Source organism: Staurois parvus, unplaced genomic scaffold (assembly GCF_062004578.1).
Source record: "Staurois parvus isolate SC_StPar_1 unplaced genomic scaffold, SC_StPar_1.0 ptg000601l, whole genome shotgun sequence".
Classification (NCBI taxonomy): domain Eukaryota; kingdom Metazoa; phylum Chordata; class Amphibia; order Anura; family Ranidae; genus Staurois; species Staurois parvus.
In genome coordinates this window covers 406,682-422,829 of record NW_028318397.1, presented here as the reverse complement: position 1 = coordinate 422,829, position 16,148 = coordinate 406,682, and the positions used below count along the sequence as shown (strand labels likewise).

The following is a 16,148-nucleotide window of genomic DNA, read 5'->3' as shown; positions in this document are numbered from 1 at the left end:
ACAGAGAAAACTGCTATACAAGATTGAAGACCAGGAGTACAGAAATAGAAGAAACAATCTAAGGATCCAGGGCTACTTGAACAATCTCAAGGTGAGGATCTAAGAACTGTAATGAACAAACTTCTAAACTTAATATTAGGTAGACCCACAATAGAACAATTAAAAATGGAAGGAGTTTATAGGATAAGAAGACCTCAAGGAGTGACCATAGAAACACCAACAGATGTGATAGTAAGATTCCACTATTATGAAGATAAAATTAAAGATCTGGGAGAAGATGAAAGGAATACCTTCAGTGAAATATGAAGGCGCAACTGTGCAGATATTGCACCTGACACTCTAGCAAGGAGTGTGTTGAGACCAATACTGGAACAGATGAGAAAAAAATGTTCGATATAGCTGGGGTATTCCAGCATTCTAAAAGGATGGAAAGATGGTCACTCATGATATAAGAATTGGGATACAATCTAATTACCCGGTTTGGTACTATGCTGACTCACAAATAATACAAGCTACGTGGGTAGCTATTGGAATGGCAAAAAACATGAACTTCACTATAGAAGACAGAATGGTGGGCCCTGATGGGCGATTTTTGTTTTTGAGTGGGGATTATATGCAATAAAATATACACTCGCAAATTATTTACAGCCCAAATAAGAAACCAATCATGTTTTTAGAGGATACATTAAGGAACTTGATGAATTTTAAAAAAGGTAAATTGATCGTAGCAGGGGTTGTTAACTTCTGTATGGATTCTAAGTTGGATACATTATTGCATGTACAGAGGGATGGGGAAAGACGTTTAAGACAAATAAAAAAGAAATTACACCAATATCAATTGGTAGATGCATGGTGAATAAAACATTTTGGGTTAAAGGATTATACGTTCTATTCCTCAGTACATGCAACATATTCTAGATTGGGTTATATAATGATAGAACACAGACTATTGGAATCACTGATTAAATCCAATATTGAGGTTACATCATTATCAGATCGTGCATCGGTTACAATGAGATTGAAAGTTGGGAAGGAACGTGATAAAATGTATGCATGGAAGTTAAATGAAACCGTTACACAAGATCAGGAGATGGAATTAAGAATAGAGAAAGAAATATAGAGCAATATTTTCAAATAAAAATGAAGAGGTTTCAAGTGCGACGATTTGGGAAGCCCATAAAGTGTATATAAGAGAGAGCCTGATTTCCATAGGGGTGGAAAAAAAGGACGGGAAAAGATCAAAATAATAGAGGATTTATATGAATTGGAGCAAATACATAAAAAAAATGGAGACTAATAAAACAAAAAAATATTCGAGAAAAGAATTAAGTAGTCTATTGGAACAGGAGACAAATGGGGCATTTAATGTGATACTGAGAGATATCAATGGGGAAATTAAATCCGGATATTATTTGGCTAGGTTGGTAAGGAAAAAAAATCAGTAAATTACTGTATATAGAAAATATTAGAGATAAAACGGGACAATTAGTATTTTCGACTAAATTAATTGCAAGTGTATTTCAAAAATATTATAGCTCCCTTTTTAAGTGGTAACCTCAAAGAATTCAAGAGAATTGGAGGAGATTAGAAATCAAAAAATCCAGATATATCTAGAGAAAGCGGCATTACCTAAAATAGAAGAAAGACTGGCAATGTTAGGCCAATAACCCAAGAAGAGGTATTTGAAGCCCTTAGGAGCACACAAGCAGGGAAAAGCCTGGGGCCAGATGGATATACTGTAAGATACTATAAGAGGTTTAAAGAACTAGTCCTGAAAATGTGTGTGTAATATAAATGTGTTAGGAGAGGCAATGCAAATAAGGAAATAATCTTTGGCTCACAAGTCATTCCTAAAGAAGGTAACGATCTCTCTCAATGTGCCAGCTATAGACCAAAACATTATTGAATATAGATATAAAACTGTAGGCAAACGTTATTGCCAATAGGATGAAAGATTTAATGCCTGAATAGATTCCTATAGATCAAGTGGGGTTTATACTGGGAAGAGACGTTAGAGACGATGGTCTAGTATTACAGAAAAGTAAGAAGGAGAAATTCCTGGTTTTACTTCTGTCAATAGACTCTGAAAAATAGTTTGACAGGGTGGACTGGAAATTTTATGATGAGGACTCTAGAAGTGGTAGGACTAGGGCTAAAAATGATTAAGTGGATAAAAGCTCTATATAGCTATCCTTCTGCAGCGGTGAAAGTTAATGGCTCATTTTCAGATCCCTTTGTTATGTATAATGGAACAAGACAAGGATACCCACTTTCATTGATTTTATTTATATTATCCTTAGAATCTTGTTAGCAACAATACTGCAGAGTGTAGATATAAAGGGGTTACAAATTGGAGAAACTGAACATAAAGTGGCAGCATATGCAGATATGTTTTTTGTAGGGAACCCCAGAGTAACATTACCAAATCTCATGAGAATATTAAAACATTATGGAGAATTATCAAATTTTAAAATCAACCTCTCCAAATCATAGATATTGGATATTAATGTATGGAAAGCAGAAAGACGGTCTCTACAAGAAAAGTTCCCATTTACCTGGAGGAATAAAGAACTTCACTATTTGGGGGTAAAGTTGACTCCGTCACTTAAGAATATATACCAGACAAACTTATATACCACTATTAAATGAGGTTAAGGACGAGCTGATCACTTTTTTGGATAGGACGTATAAATAGTGCCTAAGATCCTGTGTAAATTCCAAATGTTACCAATATATCTGCCGCAAACGTATTTTAGGGTCCTAAAAAGAATAATGACATATCTATGGGCAAATAAAAAAACAAAGGGTGTAAAATATGAGGTATTATGTAAAGACAAAATAAGTGGGGAGTTAAATGTGCTGGAATTTAATAGATATCATTTTACAGTATTATTATCACGAATAATGGATTTGGATATATAATGCACAGGGGAAAAGTTGGGTGGAGATTGAACAAACGTTAAATGTATCACAATTGAATACAATTATTTTAGGTTCCACAACAATACCGATTGATGTCGGAAAACACTAGCACATTAACAAAAAATGTACTTAAGGTATGGAATTTAAATTGGTAAACAAAATGGATGAGGGTTTAATTCACCAATAATACCACTGGAAGGGGCACATTTTTTTTTTTTCTGGGTAAACTAGTAGGAACTTGGATTAAAAATAGAAATGTATGATTAAAGGACATTATGAATAATGGGGAAATATGCATATTTCATGAGTTGAAACAAAAAAAGGACACGTTTTATGTACTGGATGATTGGCGACATTGTCAATTAAAGCATTTTGTCACATTTCTCCCACAACCCCTGCGTGGAATTAAAAATATGATTATTGTGAAGATCGCACATTACACCTAGTGGAGCACATAAACAACATCCAGAGAATTCTATGTATTGGAGGAAATGTGGGATGGTGGGTACAATAACACATATATGGTTCCATATATGTCCCAAAATACAGGAATTCTGGTAGGAGATAATACAACAAATAGGGAAGATTATGGGGGAAAGCATACAGAGAGACCCGTGTGTGTGCCTATTCCATAATACTGATTTAACAACGAAACAATATAAAAACACTGACACCCCATTTAATGCAGCAAAAGGGTTGATCCCTAAATTTTGGAAGGCCCAAGAGAACTCAAGAATAAACATTGGATAATGAGAGTAGAATTTACACACAGGAATGAAGAACTATATTTTAGTGCAGAAGATAAAATGGATACATTTAGAAAGATCTGGGAAAAGTGGGGAGAATTTAAAACTTCAGAGATTTGTAGAATTGATGGAATAGAAGGGTAAGGGAAAATATAGGATAAGAGTAATAAGTGGATATAATGACTAGAGGATACTTTGGAGTTGGAGGACGATAGTAGAGGTGAGAAAAAACTACTAGAAAGGACTACAAATTGAAATGTGGGGGTAGTAATGGGTGGGAGGGGTATGTTTGGAAAAATTTGTAAAAAAAATTTTGATTAAGTATTAATGTATATATTAAATTGGTTTTGTATTTAATAAAAAGATGATTACAAAAAAAAAAAAATAAGCAGCAATTCCCATGCAACCTTCATGTTGCATTGATGTTTGATTATTAAGTATTAATGTATATATTTGGTTTTGTATTTAATAAAAAGATAATTAAAAAAAAAAAAAAGATAAGCAGCAATTCCCATGCAACCTTGATAAGATAAGTGTGGTGTTTTTTTTTTTTTTTTTTTTTTTTTTTTAAATATAATTTTCTTTTTTCCCCTCACCTCTCCTCCCAGGTCATCCTTGTTGCTTAAATGTCCTCCCTAGTACATCTCCTTCACACCTGAGTGTAGCGGAAATGTTTTCTTGCTCACGTTTTTTTCAGTGTGTCTTTTTCACGCGTTCATTTTCAAACATGCATCATGCATATGTATGGCAAATGCCCAAAATTAGCTCAAGAACCTTTTTGGAGCGTGGTGTGATTTGTAGCATGTCTTGTGGCATGGTGAAACACATCTGCTAAGCATGATTGGGGGGGGGGGGGGTGGCATAACATGCTTATGCCATTATGGGAGTGAAAACACGATGCGCATTTGCACCGCGGTTCCGAAACTTTTCTGCGAGGGTTGCTGCATGTTCTGAAACATTCAGCTGTGAATGCGTGGCAACTTAAGCATGCAATTCTGAAATGTGCGATCAGCCTAATTGTTAGGGACCCCAGTCGCAGTTAGCAGACACATGTTGTGCTTTGCATTTGTTGTGTGCCAAAACTCACTACAAATGCGCACTGAAAAAAAAAGTGTGGTGCTTCACAGCCAAAAAAGGTTCTTGAGCTATTTTGCCAGTTTGTCACACATAGGGCAGCCTATTCAAGTGACTAGGGTGCCCTATGTGTGATGTGCGCGGGCATTTCTGCTATAGTCAGGTGTGAATGGAATGTGCTTGGTAGGAAAGATGAGGGTTAAATGCACACTTATCAAAGTCTCATAAAAACGCTTCTGATCTAATGTTGACTTTTGTGAGTAAAGTTGCAAGCAAGTTGCACTGGAAATCACCTGAAATTTGCATTGTATTAGTGTAAACCGATCCTGACTATAAGAAAATTGGCAAGTGTGAATAGACCTTTAAGCTGGCTACACATCGGTAGATTTTTTTAACATTCAAGCACAAATTCTCAGCATCTTTGACTTCATGAAAGCCTTTTGAATGTACATTTTGTTTGGTTTTGACGTGATTTTGGAATGAATGGACTTCTGCAAATGAAAACAACATACATTGTTCAAAATTAAGAGAAATGTTCCATCGTGCTCCTTTTTAAATTCTTTAAAATAAAATGCAAACATTTTGAACAATTTTTTTTACTATTGTATGCATTCACTTTTGTAAATATCTATGTTCACATGAGAGACTGTGTGTGTATGTATGTATTTTCGCACACATGTTGTGGGTACAGTAGCCTGTTCATTTGAATTGGCTGCTGTACCCAAGAGAAACCAAGGCAAAAGTTTTTTTTAGAAATGCGCTGCACATGGTGCCTCAGTAGGTGTTTTGCTGATGCAAGGGGGTGCCATTAAGAAACATGCACATGTTCCCAACTCGCACATATGTGAATCTAGTCTTAGGATGATGCATTGTCCACTGAAATTAATGGAAATGTATGAATCCACAGACTCGCACATTTCAATGCATGTTACAACATGTGTTGAGAAGCATTATCACGTTTCCATTGATTTCAATAAAAATGCATGGGTGGTAAATTGAACAAGTGTGTGTGTATGTGTGTGTGTAATTAAAAAAAAAAATCTGAAATCCTCCTCCTTGGGTATCCTGCTGGTGCACCTGTCTCCTCCCACTTCTTGGTGTGGCTACTTTTAGCTTGGTAATGTTCTGTTTAGCTTTCCTTTTGTTAAAAGGAACATGTCCTCGAGAATAACAAAGGCTGCAATGATTGCTTGTTACAGGCATTTATACTGCAGTGCTGTCAGATTTTGCAGTGCTTTGCAAGCTGACAATCACATCAGTCCATGATCTCAAGGAGCTTTACAATCTAAGGTGTGTCCTAGTGTAAACATTTTTTTTTTCTTTTTAATTTAGTAAAAAAAACTTCTAATGCACTCCTGTTTTTAGTAAAGGGTTACAAGCACATCAATCAGCTGCTTGCCGCTTCTCCTCGGTGGTCACCATTCCAGTCCATGGGGAAGAAGCTCATATCCAGCTAGAAAGGTAGGCTGCTACGAGGCCTCTTCACTCCTCCATAGACCGCCATTATTGCCTCTTTCACACCAAGGTGTGTGGGACCTACTGCACATGTGCCCGGCTGATGGCAGATCCTACACCGTATGGGAAATCGGACCGGAACTGGAAGCAAGAGAAGAGTACTGTGGTTGATCTGACGGGTTTTGGAGGCATGGCCTCCTTTATCAAGTCCAGCCACCCGGTGGAATCTTTGAGAGCTACAGCTGCCCAGTATACTGTTGTGCACTTAAAGCAGAGCTCCACCCAAAAGGGGAAGCTTTGCTTGTCTGCCTCCCCCCATCAAACCACCCCCCGCCCCCTTGCCACATTTGGCACCTTTTTTGAGTTGGAGGAAGCGTGGTGACCTGACCCAGAAGTTCACCCCCTCCTTCTTGCGGTCCATTCACAAAGTGCAGCACGCGTTGCACAGTAGGAAACCGGATGTGAAGCCGCAAGCTGCTTACTTTTTAAATTGTGTTTTTTTTGGGGGGGGGGTGAACTCCTTTTTAATAGCTTGCCGACTGTAGGCCATCATGTTGTTCTCGGTTGCAGTGGCAGGCATCATCCCAGTACTAAAATTTTCAACCAGCGATTTCCCATTTATGCAGAAGTGATTTGAGGGACTGAACAGCCTCTCTCTCACTTCTGCGGGTGGTTGAGGCAGGTCCCCCCCCTCCCCCACTGCCCATCTAATAGACCCCAAATCTCTTCATAGAGACGACCTGTCGCTAAGCTTATATGCAGTTGCAAACTCAATTGCGAGTACGCAAGTCCTGTGAGCATATATTGTGATTCGTACCACATGTGAGGTATCATCGCAAATGTCAGAGCAGGAGCAATCATTCTAGCACCAGACCACCTCTGTATCTCTAAACTGGTAACCTGCAAAATTTTTTAAAGCGTCACCTATGGAGATTAAGTACCGTAGTTTGGTTCCTTTCCATGAGCGTACGCAGTTTTAAAGTGCCACATGTTTGGTATTTATTTACTCGACGTAACACTGTCTTTGACATTTTACAAAAAAATAGGTATTGTGCTTTGTATGCAATAAAATTCATTAAAGTGTATTTCCCCCCCCCCCAAAAAAAAAAAATTGCGTTTGAAAATCGTGTGTGTGTGTGTGTGTGTGTGTGTGTGTGTGTGTGTGTGTGTGTGTCCCTCTGCTTTCCAATTTAAAAAAATCACCACACTAGGCATGAGGGTACTGTATGGTCCGTTTTCTAGCTATGCTGAGAGCTCTGCTCTGCACTGATGGGGCTGTAATGATAATCAGGGCACTCATGAGTGTTATCTGTGTAAATGGTAGACACACTGTGTACTGTCAGATTGGCTCTCCTTTCCTTACACAGAAGGCGTGTGAGGAAAGGAAATGCAGATGACCAGTATGTCTATTTACATGTGAACAGCTGTGATTGGAGCAGTCACAGCTTGCACGTGGGAGGACGCTCATTATGTAGCGGTCTTTTGGCTATAGTGCAGTCAGCAAGTGGTTAAGTACTCCTATAAATGCTTTCCCACAACTTTTCACCTAACATTCACACTTTTTTATGTAAATCCACTTAGAAAGATGAGTGAAAGAAGAAAGCTTTGTGAATCTTGTATGAAAACATTTTATAATAAGCTCCCTAAATTTGATATCAAATTTGGTTAACTAGTTGGTTATGTTTTTCGAGTAGAAGAAGCAACTTTAACTGCTTCCCGTCCTCCCTATAGCAGTAATACTGCTACAGGGTGGCACGGATGCACAAAATCGTGTGTGTGATTTTGCATTTCTGGGTAGGGGCCGTGTGTTCTACCTGCGCCACTGTTCATGGCCTCAGCTGGCAGTCACCAAGGAGCATTACTGAGGGAGAGAACTGCAAGTAAACAATACAGTTCTCTACCCTGTCAGAGAACTTTGCATAGCAGAGCCCTGAAGCGCGCACACACATCCCACAGTAAACCGTTAACCCTTTGATCGCCCCACATGTTAACCCCTTCCTTCCCAGTGACAGTACAGTGTCAGTGCTTTTTATTAGCACTAATCACTGTATTGGTGTCACTGGGGATGTCAGTGACACCAGGTCTGTTCCCCCACCAGTGTCAGAACGCCGGCCACAGTCCCGCTATAAGTTGCTGATCGCCAAAATTACTAGTAAAAATAAAAAAATCCCAGTATATATACTGCCATTTGTAAACGCTATAACTTTCATGTAAACCAAATAATTTACACGTATTGGGATTTTTTTTAATCAAAGACATGTAGCAGAATACAGTTTGGCCTACATTTATGACTAAATTTGATTTTTAATTTTTTTTTCTACTGGACATGTTTAATAGCAAAAAGTCAAAAATATAAATTTTTTTCTCAATTGTGTTTTTTTTTTTTATAGTGCAAAAAATAAAAACTGCACAGGCAATCAAATACCACCAAAAGAAAGCTCTATTCATGGGAGAAAAGGGACGTGAATTTAATTTGGGTGCAGTGTTGCATGACTGCGCAATTGTCAGTTAAAATAATGCAGCGGCATAACGTAAAAAATTGCCTGGTCAGGAGGGGGGGTGTAAATCCTCTGGAGGGCAAATGGTTAAGTTGACATTTACAAAAAAAAAAAAAATATCCCTATTGCCTTACTTATTACTTACCTGTGGTGAAGGATGTCTCATGTTCTGCAAGCAGCTGGATCCTGTAGAAATTTTCTGTGCATGGTTGTCTGTTCTTTCCTGGCTCTGAACTTTTGGTACTGCAATGGTAAACTGCTTCTGGTCTTCAGGAAGAACCGCAGAAAAGATGGTCCAACTGAGATACAACCCTCCTCCCATCTCCTCCATTTAAAAAAAGGTATTTCATTGCTTACTATGCCTGTAACATGTTCTCTTAATGGGGGAAGAGTCTGGTCGGTCACAGGATTCTCTCCCCAATTCACAGATCATGTTACAGGCAGCTCTGCAGTCAAGATTTCTCCAGGATCCAACTGCTTACTCAGCATGGGACATGTTTTTTATGACAATTTAATTAAACTTCAGCTTTAATTGTTTTACTGTAGCACATCATGGTTTTTATTTAGTGATATAGGGAATATACAATTCATTTTGGTTTTACTTCTCTTGTCAGAAAATAAAGCTTCCCAAAAAAGCTGCAAGATTATTTCCAGCATATGAACTACATTTGTATGGGGAAGGTACTTATGCCGAAAAGAACAAACAACTGTCCTTAAATGGAATTCCAGTTTTGTTTCTTCCTGGGAATGCTGGAAGTTATAAGCAAGGTAAGTGGAGTTCATATTTTTTTTTTTTCCCCTTTTTTTTTTCATGCTATGGAAATGACCAGGATAAAATATTTTATTTTGCAAGTATTCTCTCTGTGTACACTGTGTGCACAAATATAAGTTGTTTTTTTGAGGAATAATTTAATTGTGCACAATTAGGCAAGTTGTATTTTTAACCACTTGCCTACTGGGTACTTATACACCCTTCGTGCCCAGGCAAATGTTCAGCTTTCAGCGCTGTCGCACTTTGAATGACAGTGGCATGGTCATGCAATATTGTACCTATATGAATTTTTTATCATTTTTTTTTCACACAAATATAGCTTTCTTTGGTATTTTATAGCCGCTGGGTGTTTTTTATTTTTTGCACCTATATAAGCAAACAATTTGAAATTTTGTTTCTATTATAAAATTTTGCAATCAGGTAATTTTTTTTCCTTCACTGATGTGCATTGATGGGGCGGCACTGATATGCAGCAATGATGGACACTGAGTGGCGGCACTGCTGGGCAGCACTGGTGGGTGGCACTGCTGGGCACCTAATAATAATCGGTGCCCTGATGATCAGTGCCGATCTGTTCTCTGACAATTGCCAGTTATTGGCAGCACTTTCCTTGCGCTGTAACAGCGTGAGGAAAGTGCAGCCGATAACCGGCAACTGTATTTACCCGGTAATCTGCTGTGTCATTGGACACAGCTGATCACGTGGTAAAAGGGCGCTGTGATTGGCCTTTTACCACATTCGTGATCAGCTGTTGTCCGTAGGACACAGCGATCACGGAGATCGCAGGGGGCACGTGGGAGGGTGCGTTCCATGACTGGACACCCGTGCTGTAGCAGTCATTCAGCTATAGTGCGGTTGCCAAGCGGTTAAGGAATACTCTCGTTATTAGACAACTACAGTGCTCTCGGTCAATCCATATTGTTAAACCTCAAACTTGAATATTTAAGAAATTTAAAAGTGAGGTTTTGGCTTTCTTAGGAGAATATATGTGTGCACAACTATTAGTGTGCAAAATAATTATGCAGCTAAATGAAAAATGAACATTTTTCCATATCAGTTTGTTTTTCATCTGTTAAAGTGAGAATAATAAACATTTCAAAACTGACAAACATTTCTGACATTTTAAAAAACAAAATCAGTGACCAATACCTTCTTTTCAATAACAGTCATAAGCCTTCATTTCATGTCAGTTTCTTTATTTGCCACTCTCGCCTCTTCAGTCCATAAAACCTTTGAAAAATATGATATTTCTTGGTCAAATCTTCAACTTAGGTGTCTTGTTCAGTGGTGGTCAGGTTTCAGCCCTCCTTACCTTGGCCATGTCTCTGAGCACTGAACACCTTGTACTTCTGGGCACTCCAGATAGTTTGCAGTTCTGGAATATGATGGCACTGGAGGAAATGGGTTCCTGGTAGCTTCACATTTTGATTCGTCACTATCTTTGGCAGTTTTTTCTTTTTCACATTTTTCATTTTTTTTTTTTTTTTTTTTTTTTTTTTTTTTGGGCCCATTTTGCCTGAGGAAAAAAAGCTGCCTAATAATTGACACCTTCATATGGGGGGTTTGAGCTCCTAAGGCCACACCCTCCCTCATTACACAAATACACATCACCTGACATGCTTAAATCCAATATACATTCAAGTTTATACAGCTTGGAGTTGGACAATATGCATAAAAATTATGATTTGGTCAAAATACTTGCCTAATAATTGTGCACACAGTATATCTGAATCTTCTTCTATTCCAACCCAGTGTGCTGAAACCTTAAAAGTATCCGGATATCTTCAAGCTTTAATCTTCATGTTTTTTTTTATTTTTCTATGGTTGAAATGTAATTCTGTCCCCAGTAATGGCTTGAGCATGCATTTTGTGCGCAATAATGATACTATCAGAAATGCAGAAGAGCTGGTATATGGTGCTGCTTACGGGTTGTGAGAGGATAACCTTGTTTCTGGTACTGCTGTTGCTATTAATTTTAAGGGAAGTGTTTGTTATATGCTGTTAAAATAGATTATTCTCCCTTAACCCCTTGGCGCCGGGGCCTCCCGACCCTTTAAGGGTTTCAGGAGGCAGGGTGGGGTTTTAGGGTCATGTAACAGCCGTGTTTCGCTGTCACGGCGATCACATGATCGGGAAAGGTCCTGATCGAAAGGGGAGATCGGGACCTTTCCGTGAGTACCGGACGTCTGCTGGGAGCACGTAGGGCACGCGCTCTCAGCACATGTTTTTTTTTTTAATTGCCTAGACGCCGAGCGGCCGCACATTTGTGTGCTGTCGGCGTGAAGAGGTTAAAATGTTGTCTAAAATAGTAGCAGATGCTGGTTCTAGTATGGTATTTCTAACAGTAAATCATTTGTACACAAAAATGCTAGTGGCGTAGCCTTTTGCAGCCATAGCCTGCATTCCTCAATGTGTGCTGAGCTATTGTATTCTGACAGCCAACATCAGTGGCTGTCGGAATACCTCAACAGGATAGGATATCGTGCAGGAGGGGCCTGACGGGGTCACCCGCAAAGCAAATTTCAGCCAGTTCATCAGGAAGCGGCTGAAATTTTCAAAGTGTATAGCTAGCGTTAGACCCCTAAGATCTTGGTAATCAGCACTCGGGTTTCACATTTAATTGACACAGTAGTAGATTATGCCTACCCCGCCCTCACCTAACTACCGATCTCCTCCACTCCTCCTACCACTCCATCCCCCACAGCCATTTCCTCCTGTTCCACTATTCACTCCCCCCTAGATTGTAAGCTCCAAGGAGCAGGGCCCTCGAACCCCTCGTGTATTGTATTATTGTATTGTCTCGTGTACTGTCTCCCACTATATTGTACAGTGCTGAGCAAACTTTTTGGTGCTATATAAATACTGTATAATATTATGTCAGGTTTACATCAGATTTAGGACAGTATTTTATCCTGTTCACACATATACTGTTTAGAAACGGTTCCCATAGAAGTCCGTAGCCTGTAATCTGAACCTAAAGGCACTGGTCAGAAATCGTACATGACTTTTTCAAACCACACTTAATCTGCACCGCCAGTGCAACCGACATATGTAAACAGGCACCATGGTAAGCAATGTTATTTCACATGTCATACGGATTTTATGCGGTTCAAACTGCATCCAATCCGCATATGTTTAACGGCACTTAGAGTGGGAGTGCAGGAAGTAGCATTTTTTGTTTTTTTTCTTTTTTTAGTGCAGTGAAAAGTAAAGTTTTGAGTATGCTAAACCATAAAATGTAGTGCCCCACAAAAGGTCCTGAGAGAAGTCCCCTGTATTTATTTTATTTAGTGCTTTCACGGAGCAGGACCTGGTGCACAATAAAATGTCTTAATTGTACTAAGCCTTTAAAGTGGTTCAAAAACCAGAAGGTTTTTACCTTATTGCATTACCTGCATTAAAGTGATTTGTAAACCTTGTTTATTTTTTTAATCACACACCTGTCCCATTGACACACAGAGCACGGCCCCCTGCTCTCTTTTCACTGACTGTGACTGACAGCAGCAGGACCCAAGCGCTGCCACTGTCCAGTGAGGTGAGAGGATCCAAGAGAGCTGCTTCTCTCATGCACAGTGCTAGATTAAGATCTGGCTTGAGTAAGTATAAGTGGGGAAGGGGAGGCTGGGAAGAGGAGGAGCTGCACACTAAAGGTTTTTTACCTTGCAAAGAATTAAGAGAAAAAAAACCTGTCTTTTTATAACCACTATAAGAAAAAAAAAAAGCTTCCACTACTTGTTGCCACCCCCAAATACTTATTGGAGTCCTGGATCAATGCAGTGCTGGGCTGTCTACAGCAGCGCTGGTACTCTTGCTCTGCTCTAACAGTCTTAGAGGTGGCATCAGAAGCCATTTACTCCTGCTGCTGTCATTTAAATCCTGTGAGGAGGGAGAGAGGGCTGGACCTGAGCTGGGTGTTTCAATAGATTCACATAACACGGCTCAGGAGTGAGCCTGAAAGTGCCCGGTGTACCAAGAAGAGAGGACGCGCTGGTGGGGGGGCTCCAGAAGAGGTGGTTTAGGGCCACTCTTAGAAATACGATTGCATAGAACAGGTAAGTATAGTGTGTGTGTGTGTGTGTGTGTGGTTTGGGCCATAGAGACAGGGTACAGCTTGACAGTGATTGCGTACACGATCCTTTGCTGCCATCATTTGTGATTTACTTGCTTTGCAACAAAACAGTTTGTAGTCATGTGCATAATCCAATGACAATACAATTTCGCCTGATTGTGTATAAGATGTTATATTTTTGATGAGTGAATGTTCTGCATGTGCCCTTTAAAAGATGTTGGCATTCATGCTGAAGTTGCAGCAGAGAATGGGGCTTTTAAGAGTGGGTTCAAAGATTAGTGGAGAAAAATATTTTTAAGAAATTGGTTTGTGTATTAAAAAATGGTTCCAGCGACTATATTATAATGAGAATCCTTTTTTTTTTTCTCTTAGCTCGGTCTATTGGCTCAATTGCTCTTCGTAAGGCAGAGAATATTGATTATGAAAACCACTTCGATGTTTTCAGTGTGAATTTTAATGAGGAGCTTGTTGCATTTTATGGTGGTAGCTTACAAAGGCAAACTGAGTTTGTAAACATTTGCATTAAAACAATACTGCGTCTTTATAAGGTAAGTACTTTATTTGGAGATTATCAAACTAGTGTCTCTTGTGTCAGTTGAGTTTTTAAAATGATTTTATTTATTTATTTTTTTTAAATAATTTTAAATATTTATTTGTCGTAATTTATTTTTTCCTGGCTCCTCATGTTAAACTACTATGGGTTAAGTCTGCTTTCCTGATCCCTTTTAGGTAAATTCCTAACTAGACAACCCCCCAGCGTTAAGCAAAATAGCTTGCAATGGCCAATCGGATAGGACAGTAAGGTGTTCATTTAATAAAAAAAACAAACTGCTTTATGTATGTCTCTACATTTGTGCAAGCATAACAGATAATGAAATGTTTTGTAGCGTGCGCAATAGTTTCTTTTTTGCCTTTTGGCATGGCGAATGTAACATTCCTTATTTGGTCTCGGGAGAAAAATAGCTCTAAGAACGTTTGACCATGAAGGTTAACATTCACCAGTAGAGAAAATACCCTAACACTATAGGCTAAGAACATTTGACTTCTGCACTTTGTAAATATGACTGGCTTTTACTGGTTGTTGGCGAGCCTGCATCCTAACAACTAATGACTCCTCTCTGCTTCGCACATTCAGCTGTCAGCCTGTCATTCCTGACTAACAATTGAATGTAAACAGTGGGCCTAGGGTAAAAATTTAATTACATTAAAAAAAAAGTGAATGAGGCCCTCTCCATGTCATGTTGAGTGCACTGACCAATCAGAATCTACTTGGTCCATCCCAGAAGCACTGACAGAGGAAAAGCGGGTATTTTAAATCTCCAAACTGCTGAAGTGGATGCGAGGGTGCTGACAGCTCAGGAACCCCAGAGGTAAGTAAATCAGGGACTGGGGGGGAAGGGGGGAGCACTGTTCACCTTTTTATATTTATTATTTTTTTTATTTTTTCTGTATAGGTGAACTAAGTAGTGCAGTTGAGAGGACTGAAGCCCCCGAGAATTTGCAAAGCCAAATCTGAAATCCAATTTATAGGTTTTTGGTGCTCTCCAATTTGCAGTTCTACATACAGTCTTCATGGGTACCCTTGCTTTGCTTGCCCACAAAGCTGCCACTCAGCTGATAGACTGAGCCAGAATCTCTAAGGGAGGAGAAGGGCTTGATAGTTTTCCCCTATTCACAAAGAAAGCATCCTCAGTGCACTTTTCAGTGAACCTGGGGGGAAAATGAAAATCCAGCTTATACCATTCCCGTTCATCTTCTGGCAGCTCTGATGGGTTCAAGGCTGACAGTTCTGACTCCTATTTAACATAGAATGAAGATGATACTGTAGGCAAGAAAGTGGTTACCACTAGTAAGGCAGTTATCCATGTAAAATGCCACATCAAATAAGTTCTATCTGGATCAAGACTGGAGTACCATATATCAGGAATGGACTCGCCAATGGTGGTGGGACTCGCCTGCCTTGTGGGCTGCAGTACCAGGGCTAGCCAGCGGGTGCTCTCAGCAACCAGAAGCTTACTCCTGCAATCAGCCATCACCTGCGGCTGATTGCAGGAGGTGTATTTAAGGAATGGCCAGACCTGCAGTCAGTGCCTTGTTGTACTGTTTCGCTTAGCCCCGGTATCCTGATCCTGCTTGCTTCTATCCTGAATCTGCATGAACTCTGCCTGTACTGACCTCGGCTAGTCCTGACCACTCTCCCTCCTGCTCCCTTGTTTGCCCGTTTGCTACCGACCCGGCCTGCCCGACTACGTTTAGTGTTGTATGGTTGTTTGTTGGAGGTTTGGTTTGTTGCACTGTTATGTTCTGCACTGTGTTTTATGTATTGTTAGTCTTTAATAAATTGTATTGTTTATACTATACCTGAAGCCTGCGTTTCCTTGTGTCAGTCCACACATTTCTGGTCATACCCAGATTCCTGACACCATATCTCTGTGCATGACTGTTCTCGAGTTTGGCCAAAAGAATAAGGTAATTTAAACAGAAGATCAAAGAATAGGCAATGAAACTGGTACTGTTGACAAAAAACTAGAATAATTTACACACAAATGTCGGACAGGACTATAGAACCCATCCAATGACCCTCCTATATTAGTTTATTAAATAATAGTTCC

The 16,148-nt window shown here is 39.5% G+C and overlaps 1 protein-coding gene across 2 annotated transcripts in view; it reads left to right on the top strand.

Annotated features, from left to right (window-relative positions):
* The window catches only part of PGAP1 (post-GPI attachment to proteins inositol deacylase 1), a 446,717-nt gene that overhangs the window by 38,348 nt on the left and 392,221 nt on the right, over positions 1 to 16,148 (top strand). For both annotated transcript variants that reach the window (XM_089692689.1, XM_089692690.1), the window contains exons 2-3: positions 9,310 to 9,463; positions 13,909 to 14,084. In XM_089692689.1, the coding sequence (XP_089548815.1) occupies positions 9,310 to 9,463; positions 13,909 to 14,084 (330 nt within the window). The remainder of the gene's footprint in view (positions 1 to 9,309; positions 9,464 to 13,908; positions 14,085 to 16,148) is intronic.